At 41.6% G+C, this 13,390-nt stretch overlaps 1 protein-coding gene across 1 annotated transcript in view; it reads right to left on the bottom strand.

Moving 5' to 3' along the window:
* Window positions 1-13,390, bottom strand: part of DNAH11 (dynein axonemal heavy chain 11) — a 725,796-nt gene that overhangs the window by 153,099 nt on the left and 559,307 nt on the right. Inside the window, exon 63 of the mRNA XM_029589065.1 lies at window positions 2,419-2,592. Within this exon, the coding sequence (XP_029444925.1) occupies window positions 2,419-2,592 (174 nt within the window). The remainder of the gene's footprint in view (window positions 1-2,418; window positions 2,593-13,390) is intronic.

Genomic DNA, 13,390 nt, shown 5'->3' with positions numbered 1-13,390 from the left:
TAGGCTACCTCAGTCCTGGTGGTGGTAATAATCTCTTTCATTGTTTCTTGATTTTATATATATTTTTTATTGGTACTTACTTTGAGAGTGTTTCTACAAAACGGTAATTCAAATTGATATATTACTTTTAAAAATTAAACATTGCATGGATTTTACGTCACACATCAATACCATGCTTTATTAAAGTATGCATGCATGATAAATATCTATTATATCTGCAGAATATATAGTATATGCACTACACAAAAATGTATGTTTAAACATGTTTTAACATAAAGGTTATTACTATACTGTAGTATAGTACTGTCCTGCACACAAATCTATTATGGCCATTCAAAACAGTGGTAAAACAGATTCTCATAAAGTGGTGAGCAACATGCCTTATCTTCACTACCATGGAATAACACCCGCATACTGCTGCGACAGGAAGGGGAATACTGTGTGCAGTTGTTTCATTTCTTATGAGTACATAGCACAGGTCACTCACAAAACAGCAAACATAAAGCAAGATAACTGATTGAAACACACAAAGAATGCTGAAACCATATATGCAGAATCCAACAGAACTTTATGTAGTTTAATGGGCAGAAATCCATTTTCGTATGGAAAGCTTCCTGGTGCTCAGAAGAAGGAAAGGAGAGAGAAGAGTGCAGAAATGATCAGCGATGATCATTGGCAGAATTGTAGCAGCAACAAACTACGGTCTTTCATTTTGCTAAGAAGCGTGGAAACTATTTCTCTACATAGTCAACAATCTAAACTGTGCCAAAGTTCCCTGTAGCTTTTTTGAATATATTTCTGATCTTTCCCATTACAAATAATTTTAAGCTGTGGTAGTACAAGAAAGCAATTTGTTGAGTTGCTTAGAGAAATAATGTAAACAAATAAGGTACATAAGGTACAAGTTAAGGTAAGAGCATGCTTGGGGGTCAGAACGGTGGAGATGGGATTCAAGCTTAAAATACTAGGGATGTGCATTTGTTGCTTCATTCGTTTTGGCGATACATAAATATCTCACAAATGGATAGTAGGCACGCAAAGCTGATGGTATGCTATCCACATACATCTGTTTTGCGCTCCTACTATCCATTCGTGAGATACGTGTGTACCGCTGAAACAAATGGAGCAACGAATGCACTTTCCTATAAATCTCCAGGTTATGCAGCTTTATGTATTCACAGAATGCATTTGGAGTTCCAAATAAACTTAACCACCAGTACTTCTAGCTGGCTCACCTTGTCAGTGGAGAAAAGAAGGGCTAATTGTGGTCTAAACTGGAACAAAATCCATTCTTCCATCTCTCCTCCCTCCTAAAGGTCACCATGGAAGTCTGATAGCAGCAGCAACAGCATATAGGTCAACAATGTAGGAATATAGTAAGCATGCATTCTCAGCTCCTGCAGGTAGCTCTTCCCCTTCCACCATTAGTCTTTTTCATAAATAATGGTGGGGGGAGGTGAATATTCACAGACTGGAGGTATTTGCTTAGTTTTGCCAGACTATATGCTGCTGCTACTCCAACTTTGATGGTGGTGAGAAGGACCTAAGCATTTCAGAAAGACAGGGTGAGAATTAAAGGTGGCAAGAAACCTGATAAGGAAGAATGTGAGGAACCTGGAAGAGGAGATGGGGGAAGAAGAAAGTTGAAGAAGGAGATACTTGTGAGAAACAATCATCACAAAAGCACTGGTCAATCTTGGTAATGATATGACATTTCCCCCCCCCCCCTCAAAAAAAAAAAAGGTACCAGGTTGGGTTCCATCCACAGCCTCTACCTTCTACTTTTTTCCAATAGGGAAAAGGAAGCAAGTTCATAAAGGTTCAAGGTTGGTGATCTGGCAGAAAATCTCCAGTGGATATAATTATGCCACAGAAAAAAAAAAAAAGGGTCTCACAAGAGCAATTCTGACATTGGTTGGTGATATCTTAAAAGTACTATGCCAATCACTGCCCAACCAAAGTAAGTTAGAAGACTCAGACAACACTCTTTAAAACACAATACCATTTATCTATCAGGGAAGCAAAATGCATAGGACTCTTCAATGAAATTCTAGGGCGTGCAAAGCAGGGATCTCTGCAAGATAGAGTCACAAATCCTTCAAGTTGGTTCAGATATTTTTCCAGCATAACCAAATATGCTACAACTCAATTGTCTTCAGGAATTTTGCAGAAATGAAGACATGATGATTGTGTATACTATAAATGCAGGGTGTATTTTCATTGCTTATTTGTGAAACAAGCTTTATAAGTAACTTTTGGCTTTGCTACACATTAGTAATAGTCAAACTTCCATCGCATCCATCATTCATGATCAATTAGAGTAAGGATTGTTATTCTTTCTTTGGTCCATGCTGATACAAACAGATATATGAGCTCCATTTCTGTATTATTCCTTATTATGGATAATAGAAGTTTTACCTTTTGGGATTTTAAGAAAGGAATCCACATGCATTCTACCAGTTCCTGGCGGTATGGTTTTGAAAAAGATCCAACATAAGACACGAAAGCAGCGGTCAAGAGGACATCTCCACATAACATTTTTTCTTGTACTTCAAAATACTTAATGGATTCACTCCAACGTATTTTTTCAGACTAAAAGACAAAAGATCATGCTTATATAAATGACTGGTGCTTTACTTAAAGAGACAACAGAAGTTCATAAAAGCATCAGATGTGGGTATCACAAGACAATCATAGCAGGATAATGCTTTATATCAGCCAAGACCTCAAAATGAACAGCATTAAATTGGCATGGATAAAAAACAATGATGCAGTGAAATATATTAATATGTTACCTTGACTAAAATATTGTGCTAGATTTGTGACTAGAGTGGCATCTTTAGTCTAAACCAGTAATGCTGAACAGACAACTTGTAAAATATCTATCGAAAGAGATATATAAAAGAAAACCATTATAGTAAGATTACATGTGCTTTTTAATCTCTGAAATATACACTTCAAATATTATTTTGTTTAAATGTCTTGGAGCAACAAAACAACCGTGGATCACGGTTCATTGACAGACACTTTTAACAAGTAAGCCAATGTACACCTCAGAAACTAGATTTCTAAATATTATAAGTCTCTTACAATGGTTATTTTACCACAAATTGTTCTGATTTGTTGATTTATCCTAAAGACTCTCCACTCTAGTCACAAATCCAGCACTATATTTTAGGAAAATACAGTGTTCCGTATGTAAGGCCCCACTGGGATCTCCACAAAGGAGTATGGCCTATTTGTTAGGTCAGGGCAATGTACTACCTTTGTCACAGCACCCCCACTAGAGGCTAATGTAGTGGTTTATTCTTGCTTGCATAAAAGCAGGTGACCCCTAATGTCTATGTGGAATTTTTAGTTTGGATTTAGAGAGAGGAAGAATGTTTCTTTTTAATTCTTTGAGTTTGTAAAGACCCAAAGCCTTGAATGAGAAGTCTTATAAAGTAAAGAATGTAATTTACAACTCACACCCAATGGCTGGTAATGCATCTTTGTGATTTCTGTTTAGGAGGATGTCTTTCCCCCACTCTTTCTTCCCAGAGAGAAGAGTAAGAGTAAGATTTCCTGGTCATCTTGGTGCCCCTTAGCCAAAGGGATTCCCTTGCCAATCCAGCAATTTGAGAAGGAGTGGCTACCCAGCTGGTATAATCACCAACAGGAATCTAAGCTATCATTCTGGATTCTCATAAACAGCAAACTGTTAAAGAGGAGCCTTCAGGGTACAGGGGAGATGGAGAGAACAAAACTGGAGAATCCAATATCAAGCAAAAGCAATGTATTCTAGTATTTTGAAGGGGAACCCAACAGTGGGAGAGGAAGACCCCATGCTTACAATTTTACCCAGGGATTCTTCATATTCTATCCAAGGATAAAGTAGGGTCCTTGAGGAAGAGATTATGGAACTACAGAGTAACAGATTTACTATTTGTCATGAAGATTTTACCAAAGATTTCGTTACATGTCTTACTGTTGGTGTTTGAACAGTGCCCAGCTTCATTATTGGCACTCATGATAAGAGGATACAATTGACAGCCAGGGCCTCAGAGGTTTATGCTTTCCTGCAAGAAGAATCCTCCCTCCAGGGCTAAAAGAGATGTGCATTATAGAGACTTAACCCTGGTATTGAGAGTTGGCCCCGTGACTATCTTAAGATCACCCAGGTTGGGGTTACATATATTAAGAGTACCTTTCTTGGAAAACAGACATTGATATCATTGTGGAAAATATATTGAAATCCTCAGCTCGGGATGTGGCAGTGGTTATAAGAAAACAGAATGTTAAGAAATAATTTGGAAGATTGGAGAATAAAACTGTAAATATCATAATGTCCTTCTATAGATTTTTTTGTGACCACACCTTAAGTATTTTGCACAGTTCTGGTCGCCTCAACTCAAGAATTAGAAAGGGTACAGAGAATAATAAAAATTATAAAAGGGGTGGAACAGCTCGGTTATGAAGAAAGGTTAAACAGGTTAGAATTCTTCAGTCTGGAGAAAAAACAACTAAGAGGGGTATGATGGAGGTTTACAAAGTCATAAGTGGAGTAGAACAGGCAAACAGGGAAGAGTTATTTACGAGGGCACACTCCATGAAACTAGCAAGGAGCAGATTTAAACGAAATTGGAGCAAGTGTTTTGAACTCAATGCACAATTAAGCTGTGGAATTTGTTACAGAGGAAGTGATCAAAGACTAGCATAGTTTGGTTTAGAACATAAGAAGATAAGACTTGCCAAACTGGATCAGACCAGAGGTCCCTCAAGCCTGGGATTCTGTTTCCAACAGTGGCCAATCCAGATCACAAGTACCTGACAGGATCCTAAGGGTTTGAAGAAATTCCTGGAGAAAAAGTCCATAATCAATTATTAGCCAGGTGGACTTATTTATTTATTTATTAACGCTTTTATATACCGACTTTCATGATACAGATCAAATCAAACCGGTTTACATAGAACAAAGGCATTAACAAACGATAACTATAAACCAGAAGGAGTGAAAGTTACAGTACAAGGGAAAGTAACTCGGAGGAGGAAAAGCAGAAGAGGGGGAACGAACTTCATGAGATAAATATTGTAAAATAAACTGAAGAGGTAGCGGGTACTAGAGGAGCCTATATCTGAAAGCCATGGCAATGCTAGCCTTGATTAGGGAAGGCTTGTCTGAATAACCATGTCTTAAGTTTTTTTTTTAAAGTCAAAAGACAAAGTCTGAGGTCCAGGGGTATGGCATTCCAGATGGAAGGTCCCGCTGTCGAGAAGGCCCGTTCTCTGATGGTTGATTGGTGGACCACTTTGTTAGCAGGGGGTTGAAGAGATCCCTTATAAGCTTCCCTGATGGGTCTTGCCGAGGTATGGAGTTTTAGTGGGAATTGCAGATCAAGGGGGACCTGTTGGTGGATGCTTTTGTGGATAATAGTAAGAGATTTGTGTAGAATTCTAAAGCTTACTGGGAGCCAATGCAGATCCTTAAGGATAGGAGTAATGTGAGCTCTCTGATTGGTGTTCATAAGGATTCTCGCTGCTGCATTTTGGAGCATCTGCAGAGGTTTTGTGGTGGATGCTGGGAGACCTAGAAGAATAGCATTACAATAATCTACCTTAGAAAACAGAATAGCCTGGAGAACCGATCTGAAGTCGTGGAAGTGTAGAAGAGGTTTAAGTCTTTTCAACACCTGTAGTTTGAAGAAGCAATCTTTGGTGGTGTAGTTTATACATTTCTTCAAACTCAGGTGTCTATCAATTATCACTCCTAAGTCTCTCGCTTGTGAGATTTGAGTGTTAGCGTGCGACTACTGGTGGAGGTCACTATCTTCTGGAGTGATCAGAAGGAGTTCCGTCTTGGCTACATTGAGCACCAGGTTGAGGCTGGTAAGGAGGATGTTAACCGATAGCAGATAGTTGTCCCATAGCTTGAGTGATTTTGCCAGAAATTCGGTTACAGGAATCAGGATTTGTACGTCGTCCGCGTATATATAGAATTTCAGATTTAAAGTTGTGAGTAATTGGCAGAGGGGAAGGAGGTAGATATTGAACAGGGTTGGGGATAGGGAGGAGCCCTGGGGAACTCCAAGAGGGGAGTTGATGCGTGGAGATTCCTTATTATTGACTTTGACTTTATAGCCTCTGTCGCTAAGAAATGAGTCAAACCATCTGAGTGCTGACTCTGATAACCCTATGTCAGATAGCCGATTTAGTAATATGGAGTGATTTACTGTATCGAATGCTGCGGAGATATCTAGGAGCACTAACAAGAAGGATTGTCCTTTGTCTAGGCCCATGCAGAGGTGGTCTGTGAGGGAGATGGAGAGTTTCAGTGCTATGTGATTTACGGAAACCGTATTGTGAAGCGTGGAGAATTTTATGTTCTTCAAGATACTCCGAAAGTTAGTTGTTGACCACTTTTTCCATGATTTTAGTTACGAACGGCAGGTTGGAAATTGGGCGGAAATTGTTGGGGTCACCAGGGTCCAGGTTCGGTTTCTTGAATATGGGTTTGAGAGTGGCCAGTTTGAGAGCTTCTGGGAAGATTCCTCGTGAAAGTGAACAGTTAGTAATATCGGATAGATATTTGGAGTTAGCATCCTGAACTAGAAGAAGTAGTTTGGTTGGAATTTGGTCGAGTGGGTGTGAGGAGGGTTTCATTTTCTTAAGAATGGATTCAATCTCCATAGCAGAAGTGGGTTTGAAGGATTCCAATGAAGCTTTCAAGTTAGGAAGGAAGGAGGATGAGGGCCTGGGTGGCGGGTTAGGGCTGTATGGCAGTCGTGTTAAAATGTTGGAAATTTTGTTCTGGAAGAAGAGCACCAGATCATTGGCTTTTGATTGCGCTTGATCATCCGGAGTGGGTGGGGTGGCGGTTTTAGTTAGCTCTGTAACGTAAGAGAAGAGGGCCTTCGCATCGAATACCAGGTCGTGGATTCTAAGGGCATAAAAATCCCTTTTTGTTCGTAGAGTTACTTTTCTGTAGTAGTGAAGAGCCCCTTTATATGCAGCTAGCATATGAGGGTTAGGGGACTTTCGCCATTTATTTTTTTTCCATCTGAGGTCTTGTTTTAATAATTGGAGCTCCTTTGAGAACCATGGTTGTTTGTTTTTTTGAGCAGGTTTAATTTTCTTTGTCAATGGGGGGCATAAGGTGTTAGCTACTGCTTCCGTGATGTTGTGCCAAGAGAGTAGGGCTGAGTTGCGGTTTGATAAGTCCAGGTTCGGAAGATCTTTGATCAGCGAGTTGCTGATGGCTTCGGAAGTGCATGATTTCCTGTAATGCAATGTGGTGTGGGAGGGGTGAGATAAGGGTCTGCTTTTCATCTTGAGGGAAGAGGTGATGAGGGTATGGTCAGACCACGGAACTGGGAGGCATGATGGGGGTGTGTGCTGTGAGAGGCTGGAGTTAATGAAAATGAGGTCGAGTGTATGTCCGGCTTTATGCGTAGGCTTGTTGACAAGTTGCTGGAAGCCCATGGCAGAGAGGGAGGTTAAGAATGCTCCGCAGTTGGTTGAAAGGGGGGTTGAGTCAATGTGCAGACTGAAATCCCCTAGAATTATGGCTGGGGAGTCCAGGTTTAAGTATTTGGCTATGGTTTCTACCAGCGGTGAGGCATCAGAGTCTAGAAATCCTGGCGGAGCATATGTGAGGAGGATTTGGAGAGAATTGGATCTGAACAAGCCTACTTCTAGTTTAGATACCGTTTTGGTAGGTTGTAGGGTAAGATTAAGATCTTTTTTAGCCGCTAAGAGGAGGCCTCCACCTCTTTTATTTTGCCTGGGGAGTGAGAAGACGTCATATAGGTGGGTAGGTAGCTGATTAATCAAGGCTGCATCCGTCGGTTTGAGCCAGGTTTCTGTAATAGCACAGATGTCTGGCTTGGAGTCAAGTAGATAGTCATGGAGGATGTGGGTTTTCTTGGTAATCGATTGGGCTAGAGTGAGGGTGAAAAGGGCCAGTCCAAGGAGTTGGTTGATAGGGGAGACCATGATAGGAATGAGAGTTCTGTTGGGGCAAATTTGGTATAGAAAGGGTGAATTTGCCCTGTTGCTGTAGTTGTGGTACAAGATGGGTATTGAGTAGCCTTGCGTCATAAGAGTCTTGAGAAGTCCCCTACTGGAGAGTAGTTGAGAATGGAGTGGCCGAGAAGTGGTCCTAAAGGTGAGCTGGAATGTAAGGAAGGGGATTAATCTCTGTCTATCTTTGACTAGTCTGTTAAGAGGTTAAAGGAGTGAAATTGTGGCCAATAAATAATGCTGAGTATTGATTCGAATACTGTACCGTATTGGGACGCACTAAGGGGCGCACAAAGGGGAAGGCCCCTTTGGCAAGCGACACCCGGCGTGCGGCGCCGAGTAGAAGGCCCTAATTTAAAGGGCTGCCATTCCCGGGGAGGTGCGAGGCCTCCGATTGGCCTTCGGGATGGCGGGGGCGCGCCTTCAAGCAGCCTCGGAGCGGTGGGGTCTGAGAGTGCGGCCAGTAGAGAGGTAAGAGAGGGACTCTTATCCTGCTTGACTCGTCGATCGGTGCAGGTCTCTTAAACCTGTGCTGTGTTGCTGCTGCTGTCATTTCTTCCTTCCTCGTGGCAGCAGGAAAAAAGGACTTGGGGAAAGCCACTGCTTATCCCTGGGCATAAGTAACAAAGAAGGAATAGGATCTATTTATTGGGAACTGACAGGCATTTCTTGTTGAAGACAGGATGCTGAGTTCTATGAACCTTTGGTCTGACCTAGCATGACATAGCTTATGTTCTTATGAATGAACTTGCGAAGTCCAAGATATCACCCTCCATTTTTAAACTCTCATCCCTCCATCCTCTCCTCTTACTCCATGGTCCAAGCAACTCTGGAAACTCTCCCTGGTTTGAGAGCTGGAAGGGTATCTCTTTTGAGGTGCACCTTTGGTACCATTTGTTAGCTGGCAGGGATCACCACAGGCGCAGCATCTATTTTGCCTCTGATGCTGAGAATGCAGTTTCCTTGGCAGGTAAGATTTCAATGGAATTCCACTGAAAGATCATAGTAACATAGTCATGACAGCAGAAAAGGACCAAAAGGTCCATCCATTCTGCCCAGCAAGATTCTTTTGGTAATATGCTATGTAAGTCACTCCCAGGTTTCTCTTAAGGGTGGTCCATGCAGCTACCCATAATCCTTATGATAAGGGTAGTAATATTTACAATCAAAACCAAGCAACTCTCAAACCCATAAAAAATTACTGCTAGCAACATTTTTACTGGATGAGGAGCCTTCCTAAAAGTTCAAGCAATGCTGACTTGCTTTGCTTTTGGATATGGCCGTAGCCATCCCGTGCTTTTTTTTTTTGTCTGCATACCAGTTCCCTCAGACCATAAATGTTGGGGCCTGAGGTGGTTGCCATCAGAATTCAATTCCCCTTCCCCTCTCCCCTTCTATCAAAGTGGAGATTAATGCTGCAATTGCGTCAAAAGAATCAAGGCTTATTCATTGAGGGTAGTAATCTCCATGCTTCTGCTAAGGGTAGTAACTGTCGCACCAAGCGAATTACGCCCATGCTCATTTCTGTCCTCTAACCCTTAGGGATCCACAGTGTTTATCCCATGCCCCTTTGAATTCTTTGACTGTTTTTTGTCTTCACCAACTCCTCTGGAAGGGCATTCCAGGCATTCACCACCCTCTCCGTGAAGAAATATTTCCTGACGTTAGTTCTAAATCGTCCCCCTAAAGTTTCATTTCATGACCCCTAGCACTACTGTTTCCTTTCCAATGGAAAAGATATGAAGTTCCTGCATCATTAAAACTGTTCAGGTATCTAAAGGTCTGTATCATATCTCCCCTGTACCTCCTCTCTTCCAGGGTATACATATTCAGATCCTTCAGCCTCTCCTCATAAGTCATTTGATGGAGACCCCACACCATTTTGGCTACCCATCTCTGGACTGCCTCCATCTAGTCTCTATCCCTTTTGAGATACAGTCTCCAAAACTGAACACAGTACTCCAGATGAGGCCTCACCAAGGACCTATGCAAGGGGATTATCACCTTTTTCTTACTGGTTATTCCTCTACCTATGCAGCCCAGCATTCTTCTGGTTTTAGCTATCGCTTTGTAACATTGCTTTATCGTCTTTAGATCGCTAGACACTATCACCCCAAGGTCCCACTCTTGGTCCATGCACAACAGTCTTTCATCCCCCATCACATACTGCTCTTTTGGCTTACCGCACCCCAGATGTATAACCCTGAACTTCTTGACATTGAATCCCAGCTGCGATATCTTTGATCACTGTTCAAGCTTTTTTAAATCACATTTCATTCTCTCTATTCCTTCTGGCATGTCCACTCTGTTGCAGGTTTAAGTATCATCTGCCAATAGACAAACTTTATCTTCTATCCCTTCTACAGTGTCACTCACATAAATATTGAACAGAACCAATCCCAACACCAATCCTTGTGGCACTCCACTTAACACTCTTCTCTCTTTAAAGTAGATTCTATTTACCATGACATGCTGTCTCTCTTCACAGACCTGGTAACAAGATATAGCTTGCAGAACACCAGAGAAGCACTGAAATGGGACCTAGTCAAGCAGAATTTGAAATGATTCTTGAGCTGGCAAGAGCAGTTTAAATTCATAGGAAATGAGGGCCATCTCCATGGCCAAGGCTGTGTGATGCAGCACTGGGGATCCTGGTTTGGATCCCCTGTCTGAATAGCTAGGGGTGTTCAGAGGACTAGGTTGAGAACCCCTGCTCTAAAGCATGAGGCAAACTAAGATTCTGCTTGCACAAACCTGTAGTGCAGGGCTTCCCAAAACCTAGATCCATCACAAGTGCCTCAAATGGTAGCACTCTTCAGTCACCAGCAGCAACAGAAATGAAAGTCAGTGTGGGGTTTGTAAGCTAACATGCACTCACAGGGACTGCTGTGGTACTGCTCTTGCATAAGTTTTTATGGTAACAGAAAGCCATGCACGAGGACAAATCAAGGCCACTGCAGGACCCATGAGCTTGCACTAATCCACTGGTTCCATGCTGTCTTTCATTAGTAATGTTACTGCTGCCTACAGATCTCAGTCAACTTAGGGACCAGCCATGAAGGGAGGGAGAAGGCCGAGTGTGTATGAGACAATGGAGATTGCCACTGCTCCTCTCTCCTCATCCAACTCTGAACCTACCCAATAGAATAATGTTGCCCCAGTCAGCAGCTTGGCCTCTCTTCCTATCAGCTGTCATCCACATTTGGCCTAAGGCCAAAAGGAAAATATTGCCATTGACTCTGGGCCAGGGAGATGTTTGGAGAAGGGTCTAATTGAAAGGAAGGATGAGATGTAGGCAAGATTTGAGGGTTGGGTTGGATAAGGTGGGTAGGGATTGGCTGTGGAAGGTGAAGGGGGAATGACAAAAGATCAACTAGGGAACGTCAGAAGAGGTGGGAGTGAAAGTGCATCAGCAGGGGAGAATGTGAAAGAAGGGCTGGAGAGGAGGCTGGGAGGTGAGAGGAACAGAGGGTGAGAGAGGTGATCTGCTGGAGGGGAGGAGATTAGGAGAAGAGGCTGGAGGGGAGGAGATTAAGAGAGGAGGCCCTCTGGAGTGAGGGGAAGGTGACAAGGAGTGCTTGTTGGAGGGGGACCTGACCCCTGCTAATTTGTTTTGATTGTCTTCTGGGGGCATGTGAATTTTCAAGTGCTAAAACGGGGTTATATTGGTTAAAAGTTTGAGAAGCCCTGCTATAGTGGCAATGGCACTCATTTTCCAGAGGTGGCAAGCCACAAGCTATATTTTAAAATTGGAGTGCAAGGCTTACAAAAGCATTGCTAGTATACGAGGCCTTTGAAGAGCCTCCATCACCCAGGTCTAATGAAACCTGATTTTATTTATTGTAAACACACTATATCTTTAAAAGGGTCATCAGCAAGAACAGCTACCTTTTTTTTTTATTACAGAAAAAATAAGCAGCTATACAATACTGTGACTGTCTAGTAGTTCACAGGAAACCCACTAGATTATCTCTTAAATCATTAATTGAAGTCAAGAAGACAACAAATCCATTAAGTTGCATGAGTCTCATTTGATTTATCCAGTCTTGTAGACCTGGGCTGCTAAGCCATAAACAATAAAATGTACCCAACTCACTCTCCAAAATAGCTTTGAAATTTGAAGATTTACTAATCATGAAATAATCGTTAATTTGAATATTCAATAATTTTACCATACTACCTAAGCATCATAAATCACCAGTGACACTGGCTAACAAGGGTTTAAGAGTTGGAACATGCAGTGTAATAAATTTCTAGACAGTTAAAAATCACTATAATTTTATTCTAATGTATTATAGATTGCCTGTAATGTCATCCTAGCTGGGGTGACCAGTTTCTAATTTTGAACATCTGTTCAGCTCGGAGTTATTTAATGATTAAATATAAACTGCCTGATTTATTAATCTTAACGCTTGAGCTTTCTGGTCAATGGTTTATAGGCAAAATCATCAGTCTTGAAGCTTCTCAGAAGTTAAGCATCTCCTTTTCTAGTCAAAAAATATTTATTCTCCAAGGAAAAGGATTGACGCGCAATTAATTCTATTAAATATTTTTTTTTCTTTCTAGCTCACAGTATACTAGCACCAAGGAAAACCTCCAGATAACCTCTTATTTTGTGTGTTTTACTGTAGTCTAATGTTTGAATCCTTGGCACGCTCCAAAATAAAATGTTTCAAACATCATTAAAGACAACCAGCAATAATGTGATATTGAAGTGACACGAACAGTATTTTTCCTTTTACACCCACAACGGAGTAGGAAAATAATAAACCAGGGAGACCCAGCAAATGCAAATTTATCGCATGCATCTTCCTTGTGGTTATCCTGAAAACCCAATTGGCTGGAGCGTCCCCAGGACAAGTTAGGGATGTTCTTTTCTAAACAGCGTTTCTTGCCATTGTGAACCAGATGGGCTAAGTAAGAGATAAGTTAAGTATTCTCAGTCCAGTTTCAAGTCCTCCTTAGAAACAGAGAAACGTGATGGCAGAAACAGACTGTGTCCCTGATTTTGTCTTGGCACTGACCAAGTCAAAGGAGATACCCCAGAGTAATTTTCTCATAAAATTATCAAACTAATATCTTGAGCTGTAGACAGGCTTTAAATTAATAGAGATGAAGGTTAGACTGTGAAAGTACGATAAAAGGCTTGGGTGACCATAAGGAGGGTAATTTTCAAAGGCTCACATGGGGCTAAAGTCTGCAGATACTTTTTACCTACTGACTTTAGCCTGAATTTTCAAAGTGGATTTATGCACACTTTGAAAAGTAGCGGATATGCACAGAACACATGCAAAAAGGCAAATTTTAAAAGCCCTGAGAGCGCCAAAACCGAGAGATACGCGCACAAGTTGGGCTGGCGTGCGCCGAGCGGGTTTTATAAGCTGTCCATGTA

The sequence above is a fragment of the Rhinatrema bivittatum genome, chromosome 2 (assembly GCF_901001135.1).
Source record: "Rhinatrema bivittatum chromosome 2, aRhiBiv1.1, whole genome shotgun sequence".
NCBI lineage: Eukaryota > Metazoa > Chordata > Amphibia > Gymnophiona > Rhinatrematidae > Rhinatrema > Rhinatrema bivittatum.
The sequence above is the reverse complement of the archived record's forward strand: the minus strand, read 5'-3'. Positions and strand labels throughout refer to the sequence as shown.